The sequence below is a fragment of the Chlorocebus sabaeus genome, chromosome 14, assembly GCF_047675955.1.
Source record: "Chlorocebus sabaeus isolate Y175 chromosome 14, mChlSab1.0.hap1, whole genome shotgun sequence".
NCBI classification, from domain to species: Eukaryota; Metazoa; Chordata; class Mammalia; order Primates; family Cercopithecidae; genus Chlorocebus; species Chlorocebus sabaeus.
In genome coordinates, this window is record NC_132917.1 from 6,903,525 (window position 1) to 6,917,154 (window position 13,630).

The 13,630-nt window shown below is 44.7% G+C and overlaps 1 protein-coding gene across 5 annotated transcripts in view; it reads left to right on the top strand.

Moving 5' to 3' along the window:
* RNF144A (ring finger protein 144A) overlaps positions 1 to 13,630 on the top strand; it is a 127,201-nt gene that overhangs the window by 54,858 nt on the left and 58,713 nt on the right. The window contains exon 1 of one of the 5 annotated variants that reach the window (XM_073022755.1): positions 762 to 2,877. The exons of the other annotated variants lie outside the window; for them this stretch is intronic. Coding sequence (XP_072878856.1) covers positions 2,859 to 2,877 — 19 coding nt within the window. The 5' untranslated portion in view covers positions 762 to 2,858. Of the gene's footprint in view, positions 1 to 761; positions 2,878 to 13,630 lie in introns of those variants that run through there. 5 annotated transcript variants of the gene reach the window in all.

Consider the following 13,630-nt stretch of genomic DNA (forward strand, 5'->3'; position numbering starts at 1 on the left):
AGGCATTTTCATCCTTTCTTCAGCGGCACAGTATTCCATTGTGCAAACCTTCCATGGTTTAGTCCACAGCCTGCCACTTGGGTTGCTCTCAGTCTTCTGGTGTTACAAACAAGACCCCAGGGACTAACTTCCTCCACTGGGCACATGCCTGGAAGTGGGATTACTAGGTCAATGGATACATGTAGTAAACCTTTGGTAGATATATTGACGTAGCCCCCGTTTCATGTGTTCTATCATTTGGAACTCCAACCAGGAAGGTGTGTGAGTGACGGCTGACCTACAGCCTCCCCAACAGGGTTTGCCAAATATTTGAATTTTTGCTAACTTGATAGCTGGGGAATGGCATCTTGATATAGTAAGAGCGAATTTCTCTTCTTATAAGTGTGTTTGAGGGCCATGTGAGTTGTATCTTGTTCCTTGATCATTTTTTATTCCATTGTTGCTCTTTCACTTCTCAATTTATAAAGTTGTGTATGTATTAAGGAGAATAACTCTTTGGGTTATATTTTGCAATCTTTTTCATTTTGTTATTTGTTTTAACTTTCCTTGGTTTGCAGAAGTTTTTGAAATTTACCTTTTCTTGGTTTGCAGAAGTTTTTGAAATTTGTGTATATATAAATTTCATATATATAAAACTATATATAAATTTCACATATAACTATATATGTCCTATATATGTACATTTCATATATATAAATTTATTATATATACATTTCATATATAAACTTTATATGTAATATGAATATTGCACAAAGAAAAACAGTTACTTCTCACTCTTATAAGAAATGATTTTGTGTGAGTATGTACCGTCCTTGTCTTTGTCTGTAGTACCAGTGTAATTAACAGATGGGTTTTATGCTTACTTTTCACCTACCAAAATTATACCAAAAGGCTATTGGTTAATCCTACAAAATGTCATTCTATAACACATTCTTCCTTTTTTTACTGGTCTGATATGCCTTTGAAAGTATTATATTCATGCACTTACAGCTTTTTAATGTTATAGACAATGCTGTAATCCACATTTTCATGCCTGCAATTATTTGTTCAATGGATGAAATTCCCAGAAATTGGACCTCTTGATCAGGGATTTAAAAAATTTTAAGTTCCTTGGTAAATATCACACATTGCCTCTCAAAAGTGTTATTTCATTGTGTGTTACCATTAGCCATGTTTATTGCTTTCTCTAAGACTATAACCAAGTTATTACAATGTTTTTAAATGTTCAGTTGATTTTATAGGTGGAAAATAAGCCCTATCATTCTCCACATGAGTAAAGAAGGATGCAGAGAGCTTAGGAGATGTGCCAGGATCCCAGGGCTGGCAGAATGCAGACCCAGGGCTGGAAGCCAGGCCTCCTTGTTCCCAGGGAGGGAAAGCTGCATATGCCTTTTGAGTTAACCCCACGGAAGCACAGGCAACCGGACATGGTTCTTTTGAACATTTTAACATCAGTTCACTGAGATCAAATCAACACTGAGCAGCTGTATTCAGTGTTTAATGCACATTTTAATTTCAGTGCAGAGAGGATCACACCTCATTAGTAACCACTCAGTAAATATTTACTCTCTACATGATGTAGTACATTATACCAAATAGTTGATGTTACATGGGCCTAAAATGATCCCTGTTACTAGGAAGCTTCTGGTGCAGGAGAGGTGGTAAACCTTTTATTGCTGTTACAAGAGCTTTCTCCAAGGCAACAAGCTTTAGAGTGTCCATTAAACTTTACTGACCAATTTTTATGGAGCACCTCCTCTGTGCTTGCACTGTTGTAAATTCTTGGGATAGAACCAAGCAAATAAAAACTACTGCCCTCATGGGGTGTCTATTCTGGAATGACAAAAAGAACATAAACAAGAGAACTAAGTCATACAGTAGACAGTACTAAGCCTATTGTTTTAAGGAGGAAATGAAAGCATAGATGGTAGCAAGTGTCAGCGGGGAGCTGTTGGGGAGTTTGCATTGAAGATACATCACTCTGGAGTCACTGGAAATTTCCATCTGGGACACATCTCTTGAAATAGTGTCCTTGGTGGGTATGTGGTCAGCCGGTGAACCCATAGAACTGCATCACAGCCCCACTCCTCATCCTCAACAGGGGCGAGTAGACCAGGAGAGGAGAGGAGGTGTGGGCACCCTCATGAGGTAAGGGTGCCTGTGGTCCTGCATAGTCCTGGAGGACTTGGACTTACTTCTTTCTGGAATGACAGGAAGCTCCTAACAGGACTTTATGTGTCAGAGGCATATGATAGCCTGTGAATGTGAAAAACATGGTTGCATATAGTGGGTTCTATTGTTTTTGGTGCTGTAATTTTAGATTAATGATGCTCAAGTGACCAAGGACTTGTACTCTCTTAAGAGCACATAGTCCCATTAGGCCTATTGTCATTTCAACAATATCCTTTCTGGGAACAGACTTCTAGACAGCCCATGTCTGTTGTTTGTGACTGGGGCCTCCAAGCTCAGGGACACCTTATAAAGGTTCCAAGGGTAAAAACCCAAGTTTGAACATGGGGCTGGAAATAATTACTCCATACAGACTTGTGTTATTATGGGTATTCCCAGCAGGAATGGTTCCCGCCTTGAAGACTGTTCCCAGGTTGCTGGGGTTTTCTTGGGAATAATTTGAAGTTGGCATCTCTGTTTCCCTCCAGGAGAGGTTGCATCAGTTTATGCGACGACGTTCAAGTCCCTCGAGGTTGGACTCAGAACCAAGCCGAATGCTCAGGAAACAAGTGGGCTGGTTCTGCAGTCTGAACCTGGACCCTGTCTGTTCGGAGGCTTTCCTTCTCCCTTTGTGAATATTCTCTTTAGGAGAAAGCTCTCTTTCTGCACCTGTGGGGATCATCACCACCATGTCAGAACTAATTCTGAGTAAGTTCTGTGGTTTGTTTTTATAGCTAACAGTTTCCCATTGTTGTCCAGCAAAGGGATGGAGCATTGGATGGGTGAGGATTGGCTTCCAGGAGAAAGGGTGGCATGAAGGGTCCATAGTCCTGCAGTGACCACATATCTGTACCCAACTTCTGGACTGCCTCTCTGTCTCATGAGCTCATCTGCACTTGGTGGTCTCTGCAACCAGCGTCAGAAAGTAGAGAGATAGGGACAGCCTTGTGGGTTTCCTGAGTGCCTGTTGGAGTCTGAGTTCTAGAATAGTGGGTGAGGGGCTGGGACAGAGGCTGAGCCTTGTGGATCTGAGGGATGTTGGACAGAAATGTCTCTTCTGAATGAGTGGGAGGCGCTGCTGTGGGTTGACCCTGAGCCTGTGGTCTTCAATCTTGGCCAAGGCTGTAGGGATCACGCAGACTTCCTCACAGGGAGGGTAGGAGATGCAGATGGGATGAGATATTTTTTTCCTGGTTATTAGGACAGGCAGTCTCCAGCTCTGGCTGTGAAGGAGGCAGAGGTGCTTTCTGTATAATTATGACTGGAGAAGTTGAGCACTGGATTTATCTCTGCATCCTAGCCAACTAAATGGTCTGTCATTGCCATTGTTAAACCAAAGGCCTATTTAATACCTAGAGGACTCTGTGATGAAACAGACATTCTTCTCAGGTGTGAAAAGTTAAAAGAAATCATTGGCTTTTTTTTTTTCTTTCCTGAGGGTGGCTTCTTTAGTATTTCTAAAGGTGAAGCAATCAGATTTGCAATTACATCTTTGGTGGGGGACCAGAAGTTATTGTTTCTGAATGAGCCTTCCAGGCTCCACAGAAGCCTCCAGGATGATGTGTACATGAAAAGAATGTGGGGTTTGTAAGTCAAGAGACTTAGGTTTAAGTTCTGAATTTGCCACTTATTCCCCAGGGACTTTGGACAAACTGTGCATCCCTCTTAAACCTCAGTTCTTAATCTGTTACATGAAGATAATTGAGTTAATGTATTAGTTCATTTTCACACTGCTGTAATGATACTACCTGAGACTGAGTAATTTGTAAACAAAAGAGGTTTAATTGAATCAGTTCCGCATGGCTGGGAAGGCCTCAGGAAACTCGCAATTATGGCTGAAGGTGAAGGGGAAGCAGGTACCTTCTTCACAAGGAGGCAGGAGAGAGAGCACACGCAAGGGAAACTGCCACTTTTAAACCATCAGATCTCATGAGAACTCCCTCACTATCATGAGAACAGCCTGGGGGAAACTGCTGCCATGATCCAGTCACCTCCCACCAGGTCCGTTGTCCCTCAACATGTGAAGATTACAATTTGACATGAGGATTTGGGTGGGGACACAGAGCTAACCCATGTCATTCTGCCCCAGCCTCTCCCAAATATCATGTCCTTTTCACGTTTCAAAACCAATCATCCTTTCCAACAGTCCTCTGGAGTCTTAACTCATTCCAGCATTAACCCAAAAGTCCAAGTCCAAAGTCTCATCTGAGACAAGGTAAGTCCCTTCCACCTAAGAGCCTGTAAAATCACAAGCCAGTTAGTTACTTCTAAGATATAATGGGGGTACAGGGATTGAGTAAATATTCCCATTCCAAATAGGAGAACTTGGCCAAAACAAGGGGGCCAGAGGCCCCATGCCAGTCTGAAATCTGGCCAGGCAGTCATTAAATCTTAAAGCTCCAAAATCACTTTTGATTTTATGTTTCAAATCCTGGGCATGGTGATGCAAGGGGTGGGCTCTCATGGCCTTGGGCAGCTCTGCCCCTGTGGCTCTGCAGGGTATAACCCCTGCAGCTGCTTTCACAGGCTGGCATTGAGCGCCTGCAGCTTTTCCAGGTGCCCAGTGCAAGCTGTTGGTGGATCTGCCTTTCTGTGATCTGGAGGACAGTGGCCCTCTTCTCACAGCTCCACTGGGCAGTGCCCCAGTGGGGACTCTGTGTGGGGGCTCCAACCGCACGTTTCCCTTCCACACTGCCCATGGAGGTTCTCCATGAAGGCTCTGGCCTGCAGCAGACTTCTGCCTGGACGTCCAAGCAATTCCATACATCCTCTGAAATTGAGGTGGAGGCTTCCTAAGCTTACCTCTTGCCTTATGCTCACCCACAGGCCTAACACCACGTGGAAGCTGCCAAGGCTTAGGGCCTGCACCCTCTGAAGCAATGGCCTGAGCTGTACCTTGGCCTCTTTTAGCCACAGCTGTAGCAGCTGGAACCCAGGGTGCCATGTCCCAAGGCTGCACAGAGCAGCTGAGGCCTGGGCCTGGCCCGCAAAACCAATTTTCCCTTTTACACCTCCAGGCCTGTGATGGGAGGGGTTGCTTTGAAGATCTCTGAAATGCCCTGGAGACATTTTCTCCCATTGTCTTAGTGATTAACATTCTGCTCCTCGTTACTTATGCAAATTTCTGCAGCCGACTTGAATTTCTCCCCAGAAAATGGGTTTTCCTTTTTTACTGCATGGTTGGGCTGCAAATTTTCTAAACTTTTATCTCTGCTTTTTTTTTTTTTTTAAACATAAGTTTCAATTTCAAATCATCTCTTTGCATGGTTGGGCTGCAAATTTTCTAAACTTTTATCTCTGCTTTTTTTTTTTTTTTAAACATAAGTTTCAATTTCAAATCATCTCTTTGCGAATGCATATAACTGTGTGCTTTCAGGAAAAGCCAGGTCGCATCTCGATGCTTTGCTGCTTAGAAATTTCCTCTGCCAGATACCTTAATTATCTCTCTGAGTTCCACAGATCTCTAGGGCAGGGGGAAAATGCCACCAGTCTCTTTACTAAAGTGTAGTAAGTGTGACCTTTGCTCCAGTTCCCATTAAGTTCTTCATCTCCATCTGAGACCATCTCAGCCTGTCCATATCACTATCAGCATGTTGGTCAAAACCATTCAACAAGTCTCTAGGAAGTTCCAAACTTTCCCACATCTTCCTGTCTTATTCTGAGCCTTCCAAACTGTCCCAGCTCTGCCTGTTACCCAGTTCTAAAATTGCTTCCACATTTCCAGGTTATCGTCATAGCAGTGTACCACTCCTGGTACCAATTTTCTGTATTAGTCTGTTTTCACACTGCTATAAAGATACTACCTAAGACGGGGTAATTTATGAAGAGAAAAGGTTTAATTCATTCACAGTTCCCCATGAGGCTGGGGAGGTCTCAGGAAACTTACAACCATGGCAGAAGGCAAAAGGGAAGTAGACACCTTCTTCACAAGGCGTCAGGAGAGAGAGGGTGCACGAGGGAATCTGCTGCTTTTAAAACAACTGGATCTCTTGAGAACCCTGTTATCACCACAACAACATGGGGGAAACCACCCCCATGATCCAGTCACCTCCCACCAGGTCTGTTCATCGATGTGGGGATTACAATTCGAGATGAGATTTGGGTGGGGATACAGAGCCATATCTTATCATTGACTTCACATGAGTGGCAAAATATAAAGTAGAATACAGAATAGAGATATTAGTAAACCTTGTAGCCACTCGTAAGTGTGGTGCAATGTGCTATGTGTCATTATGTGATCAGAAGATGGATGCATTAGGTACATTGGGACTTCTTTATTTGATCGATGGAGGGAGAGCGCCTGTCACATTGACTTGGCTCCATGGTTGTTGAAGAGGAATTGCCCTCTTCACACCAAAGAAGGAGTCATTGCCTGATTCACGCTAGTATTTTTTTCTTCCTAGATAACTAGGCAGTAAAGAAAATAACAAACTATAGCAATTATTTGTATTCGAATAGATTTTTTTAAACACTTGGATGGTAAGACTGAGTCCCTGATGTAGCTTAACTTTTTTCCTTTGGGGAAAAACAACAATTACATAAGCCTAGGCCAAGTATGTCAGAGAACAGCTGTGGAGTGAAAGGAAGAGGCTCAAGGGAGAGAGTGGTGAGAGCCCTGGCTGTGCCTGTAGCAGTCAGACAATCGAGAAAGTGGCAACTTCATGGATTCTGGGCCAGTGTGCATTGGAGAACATCAAGCTTGGTGACATTATTATCACAGTCATCATCCTGCTGCAGTAACATTGGGATTCTTCGGGTTTCTGTGCTTGTTTTCTAAAAAGAGGGATCTTTTAATCATTCTCACACCTTTAGTACATTGGAAAATAGCTGAGGCCCCATGAAATGGAATGCCACAGCTTCTGCCTAGCGGCTTATGATTTACTTGTGATTCCCAGTGAGCTCTGGCTGTACCTAAAGGTAGAAATAAGAATGTGCAGAGAGCCTAGGAAAGGCTTTTGTCCTAGAGGTGCTACAGTTTTCAGGTCTGTGACTACCCCACGTGTTCCTCGGTGGCATTTGCTGGCCTCTCCCGTGCTTGTGCTGCTGGCTGTCAGATGTTAGTGCTTCTTTTGCTAAAGATACCACCTCCATTACCAGGAGGACACAGTGTTTGCAAGTCTCCTTCCTAGTGTGAGCTGTTGGGCATGCTTTAAGTGGTAGAAGGGGAATTTAAAAGCTCCAGTTTTCTTTTCTATAAGAAGTCTTCTGGAAACTGTGTGTGCCCTGGGCCCTCTCCCTGGCTCCATGCTGTTGTCTTTCTAGAACAATCCCTGGGGGACTGTGGATCTCTGTGAGCTCAGGTTCTAAGAGGGGACAGTGCTGACTTGCCCTACAGCCTTTTTATCTGGTAGTGGGGTTTACAGACAGCAGTACGCCTGTGGCCATCTTAAGTCACTGGATGGAGCCCAAATCGCTAGTCCTGTCCCTTCTTTCTGATGGCAGAGGATGCTGGAGGGCTACTTATTCTTATGCACATCTTAAGTGACACTTTCAGGATGCATGTGGCTGCAGTCCATTGCTTTGGTCCTGACCTCTCACGCAGTCTCTTGGAGGATTTCTGGCAGGAGTTTCCTGACTGTTTGTGAGCCTTGTTCCGGAATCCTCCTGTGTGGACCCCCACTGTGTCTGTCTACCTTATAGCAAAGGAGAGGCTGAGGCTCAGGGGGATTCGATGTTCCAAAGCCATGCAAGCAAATCATGGTGACCCTCCTGACGTCACCACAAAAGTGCTCCTCCCCAGACGTCGCAGATGGCAGCTCTGTCCTGCTGCCTACGTAGGGCAGAAGCCTCAGAGCCACCCTTGGCTCCTCTCTTTCTCCCACGCCGATCTTGAAACTCCACATTCTGAGCAGCTTCTTTTTCAAAGTATATCCTGAATGTGACTACTTGCCATCAGCCCTATTTGTCACTGGGCCACGTTGGACAATCCCCCATCTTGTCCCTGGATGGTTTCAGTCACCTCCCAGTGGGCCACTGGGCTCTGCATTTTCCCTGGTGCATCGGGGTCTCAGTGCACAATGTCATCCCCAGCTCCCTCTCCCTGCCTCATTGTTCCACTAAGCCTGCATAGTTAACAAGCTGTGTATCTTACTGATTTATCTATTTATTTTTTGTATCCCTGCTAGAGTATAAGTTTCTCGAGGGTGGGAATGTCTGCCTGTTCTGTTCACTGTTCACGTTTCCAGCAAGGAGAGCACTGCCTGGAACCAAGTTTCTTTTTTCTTTCCTTTTTTTCCCCCAAGACAGAGTTTTGCTCTGCCACTCAGGATGGAATGCAGTGGCGCCATCTCAGCTCACTGCAACCTCCGCCTCCTGGGTTCAGGCAATTCTTCTGCCTCAGCCTCCCAAGGGGCTGGGATTACAGGCTCCCACCACCACATCCGGCTAATTTTTGTATTTTTAGCAGAGACGGGGTTTCACCTTGTTGGCCAGGCTGGTCTCGAACACCTGACCTCATGATCCACCTGCCTCAGCCTCCCAAAGTGCTGGGATTACAGGCGTGAGCCACCGCACCCGGCCCCAAGTTTCTTGAATGATTGGAAGGATGTCTCTGCCTTTTGTTGTAGCATGTGGGAATAACTGTTTACTTTTAACTCATGTTTTATTCATCTTAATAGCATTGCTATACACTGGGAAAATAGGAGTGCATAAGTGTATTTAGGTTTTCCTGATCATGCAGATCCTGAATATTCCCATCCTTTAGGGCTTAATGTGGTCCTGACATGCTGCCTCTAGCACCCAAGGCCAGGATCATTTTCCTCTCTTTGTTATTTCATACCATGCATGGGGTCCACTCGCACTCCCCGCTGGGTTTTGTCTCCAGAGTCTGCAGATATGTTTGCCTCCCTCACTGGAAGTGTAAAGTAGCTGTTATCACCCCATAGAGTTCATTGTTTTGGTTTATTCCTCTCTTTCAGTGTTTCCCATGCTCTCTTCTGGTCACTGACCAGTTACTAGAAAGCAAAGACAAAATCAAAATAAACTTCACATAAGAAATACAGGACTTGGTGGAACAGGAAATCTTCTCTATGTATTTGAAATACATAATGTTCCGGGCAGATGGTCAAATAAAGCTGTGGCCTAATACTGATAAATGAAAGGTGATTCCCTGGGACTCCTCCAGGTTTCTTTGAACAGATTTAGTGCCATTTGCCTGTTTTAATTCATCTCCCTCCTCCGCCCTTTTTTTTTTTTTAACAATGAGAAGATCATCAAAGGCAGCTGCTTTAGGGAAAAGGGGCTTTGATTATTATTATTATTATTAGACAGTGCTCCCTGGGTGGCCATTCTGCCCTGGTTGCTTTTGTAATCCCTTCTCTAGAATAGTATTTAGAACTTTCTAGAAACCTAATTCTGGTTTGCTCAATAACTGATAATGAGTAAGTGGAAGCATTAGGGGCTTGTAAATGTTGGAATAAGAGATGGAGGGACCTCTGGAGTTGGAATTGCAGGTGAGTTCCTAGGAAGGTGGACGTGGAAGGTTTAGATGATTTAGCAGACGGAACACAACTCGAGCCACAGGTGTAACATGTGCTCTGAAGCTGATCTGTATCAATGCGGTTTTCAAATCGGAAAGCATGTTTTATCTTTATCACCCTCTTTCTTCGAGATCAGTTCTCCTCCCTGTGTGGAAGAGGCCTCTCACCAAGGAGCAGAGTCACAGGTTTTCATGTGGGAAGGAGTGAAGGCTGCACAGGTTTAGAGAAAGGACGGCTTAGAGACTCCCAGAAGCCAGCTCTCCCAGCGAACATCCTTGGGTTGTAGATGAGGCCACTGTTCCATGAAGGTACAGTAACAGCCTCAGGATCACATGGTCAGTCATTCCCAAAGCTCACAATAAAACCCAGGTTTTTTAAAAAAAAGCTTACAGAGGCCCATTTCCACCCGATTTCCTCCTCCCTGCTCCGTTACCTCCATTATGTCTTCTTCCATTAACTCAAGGGATTGGCAAGCTCCAAACCCAGAAATTTCCCAGACTTGTTGCTTAGCAACAAGGTTTTTGTTTGGGGCCTTGAAGGAGACCGCCATTGTGCCCGACCTGCCCCCGTGTCGAGCTGGCCAGAGGCCTGTTCCTAAGCCACCCTTGAGATCAGCAAGTACTGACCTGAAGGAACTGAAGAAACTGCAGATGACCAAGTGGACGAGTCTGCCACGCCCCACAGTGGCTCTGGCTGGTTGTTTAATAGAGTATGATTAAGATCACTTCAGGGCAGGGAACTGGGTGGCCCACTGCTATTCAAGGTTTATCATAGATGTCCATATATATCTCTCCTGCTGCTTTTTCTTTGTGTTCTGTCTGACAGAGAGAGAGAGAGAGAATGACTATGTCCCTAGCAAAAATTGTGCAATAAAACGTTAAGGGTAGTTCTTTATCTGATGGAAGGAAGTGGGGTTGGGGTGAGGGGCAGGGTTGCTGTGACTTCTTAGCAAATCCCTAAACAGCTCAGAAGGAGGGAATTGTCTCTAAAAAGAAGGAGGGATGATCCAAACATCCCCCCTTCAGCTCTAAAATTTAATGAGTTGATGTTTGATTTTGACAGCATTGCTCTCTGGTAGCTGAAGTGTAATGTTTATCTGGGCAAATACATTAGTGTTGAAATAATAGGCCCTTTGTGTCTTCCTTTGCATCTCATTGCTGGATGGGGGTTAGAAAGCGTGGCTGAGTCTGGGGCCCTCTGTGGGAAACCAGCCATTGTGTTGAAGCCACCGAGAAACGTTTAAGTTTGTGTGTGGAGTGTTTTATCAGCGCTCTGGGGAATGGCTGAATCAATTGTTTTGGTCTTAGAAATAAAGAAGGAACTTCCTGTCATGAATGGCAGTTGTTTTCCAAGTCAGGTGGCCTGCAAGAGAGGCTGCCTCCAGAAGCTGGTCTGCAGATCTGCAGGGGCAGGAAGGAGGCGTCTCGGGGCCACACCCGGGGCAGTGTTGGGTGCTTCTCTAAGGTCGTTTTCAGCAGGGTTTCTGGGGTGTGTGTGTTTGTGTGTGTGCATGTGTGTGTGTGTGTGTGTCCCTGTCAGATCACAATTCTGTCTCTCTGTGGCCCTGCTGTGGGACGTGCAGACTTAAGAACACTTTGATGGGTGGAGGGAGAAGCACAGGGCTCTGCGTGGAGGTCGCCTGGTCTACGAAAGAAAACAGTTCCGTGTAAGTAGACTTTCTGCTCACCTACCCTGTATGTTTTAGTGTCCAGTTATGGATGCTGTCCTCTGCAGTTGAGGTCCTCCCAGTGGCCGGCCCTTCACCGTCACTTGCAGGTGTAGGTAAAGGTAGAAGGCAGAAAGCACCCACGACCTCCACTTGGTGCCAGTCTGTGGCTGTTTCTCCAGTGAATCTATCTCCATCTGGTCCTGTGCTCAGAAGGTGGGTGCCCTTCCTCTGGTCCCTGGGTTCTTCCTTATTGATTGTGTCTGTTCTTCTCTGTACTCCTGCAAAATCTTCATTTAGGGAAATCTGTTATATTGAAATGACTAAGAGCAGCTTTCTTTCTTTTTTTGTATTTCTTACAAAGCTTTAATGCCATGCAGTAGTGCTTGAGAAAGTGTTTTATGGGCTCCTTGGGCCCGTCTGTGTACCTTTCTTGGACTGTGAGGGTCTTCATTAGCATACCAAAAACCATAAGAAGTTTAAAATGCTGAAAAATAAGCAAACTAATCTGTTTAACTGTATTTAATTTAGTGTTTCTCAGATTTTTACTGTCAAAGTGTTTCGTTTAAAAATAAACGTTTATTTTAGGGCAGTTTAGATTTAGATTTACGGATTTAGTTTTAGATTCAGATTTAGTTAGACCGGTACGGATTTAGATTTAGAAAATGACGCAGGCAGTACAGAGAGTTCCCATAAACCTCATGCCCAGCTTCTCCTGTTAACATCTTGCATTACTTCAGTACACTTGTCACAACGTTAAACCAATGCTTTTACGTGCTTATCAACTCAAGTACCCTCTTCATTTCAGTTTCTTGAGTTTTGACCCAGTGTCCTTCTTCTGTTCCAGGTTCTCTCATTGCATTTAGGGGTCTCATCTCCTTAGATTCCTCTCCACTGGGACAGTTTCTCAGGCTTCCATTGAAGACTTTGACAGTTTTTGGTTAGGAATTTTGTAGCATATTCTTGAATTGGGATTTATTTGATGCTCTTCTCATAAGAAGACAGGGCTTATTGGTTTTGAGAGAAGGATCCCAGAGATGAAACCTTACTCTCATCACATCCTGGGAGGGTGAGGGGCATGGTCACCGTCAACACCATCCATGTGCACAGTCACCCCTGATGCTGTCGGGGTCACCTCACAGAGGCAGCATTTGTCCTCTTCACACAGGTGAACTCCTTTTTCCACGCTTTTCTAAACTACACTCTTTGGAAGGAAGTCATTCTCTACAGCGCACTTCAGAATGAGGAGTTAGGCTCCACCTCCTTGAGTGTGTAGCATCTACGAAAATTATGTGGAGTTTTTCTGCCTGGGAGATGTGTCTTTTCCCTCATTTGTTTATGTGAGTATGGGCTCGTGGGTATATATTTTCTGTTCTGGGCGATAATTCGTGCTACTCTGTTGCTCTGTTTTTTTTCAGCTACAACCACTGGGAGCTTTTTCAGTTGCCTCCTATACTGTTTGGACATCCTTCAGCTCAACTTGAATGTCCTTCCCCAGTCCTATAATCAGCTGTTTGTCCAGGGAACCCTAGTTTTGGTAACTGGAACATTGTGTTAGAATCTAGATCTGGGCACTAGATGTGCTTGTTGCAAACTGGGATGTCATTCCTTCTGTGCCCTGTCAGCTGCTAGAACAAGGAAACATATGTATGTACACTAACCGGTGTGTGCACACAAATCTATATATATTTCTTTATGTAGCCACCTGAATCTATATTAAGCTAAACATGAGTTCCTACTGATGGGGCCAACTCTATTCCGTGACCACCCTTGCTTATCTGAGACCTTCCACTCCAACAGTGAGAAACCTGGATCCCACCGTCTGCCATCCCTTTGCTTATTTGTTCCCCTCCAGTGTAAAGGGATAGTGGCTTCAGAATTGTTAACCCAAGCCCTGCAGCAGGCAGCTTCGTCGTCTGGAGAGCAGTGCTTATGAACTTGGCCATTAGTATTACGGGTTCGGCTCATTGCTGAAATCATTCTGGTCAGCACCTTTCCCCCACCCGCTTTTAATACAGGTGAAAACTTCGTCACAGTCTGGATTCCATCCTGCCGTGCCTCTGACCTCCTCAATGATTGTTTTTTAAATTGCATGCATTAAGGATCACCCTTTGTAAAGTTCTGTTTTATGGGTTTTGATCAGTGCAGAATGTCACATATCTATTATTACAGTATCATCCAGCATAGTTTTATTGCCCTGAAAATGCCCTGTACTCAGCCACTGAAACCTCCTCTGCTCTCCCAGCCCTCCCCAAGCCACCAGTAACCACTGATCTGTTTGCTGACTAGGGTTTTGCCTTTTCTGGAATGTCATATA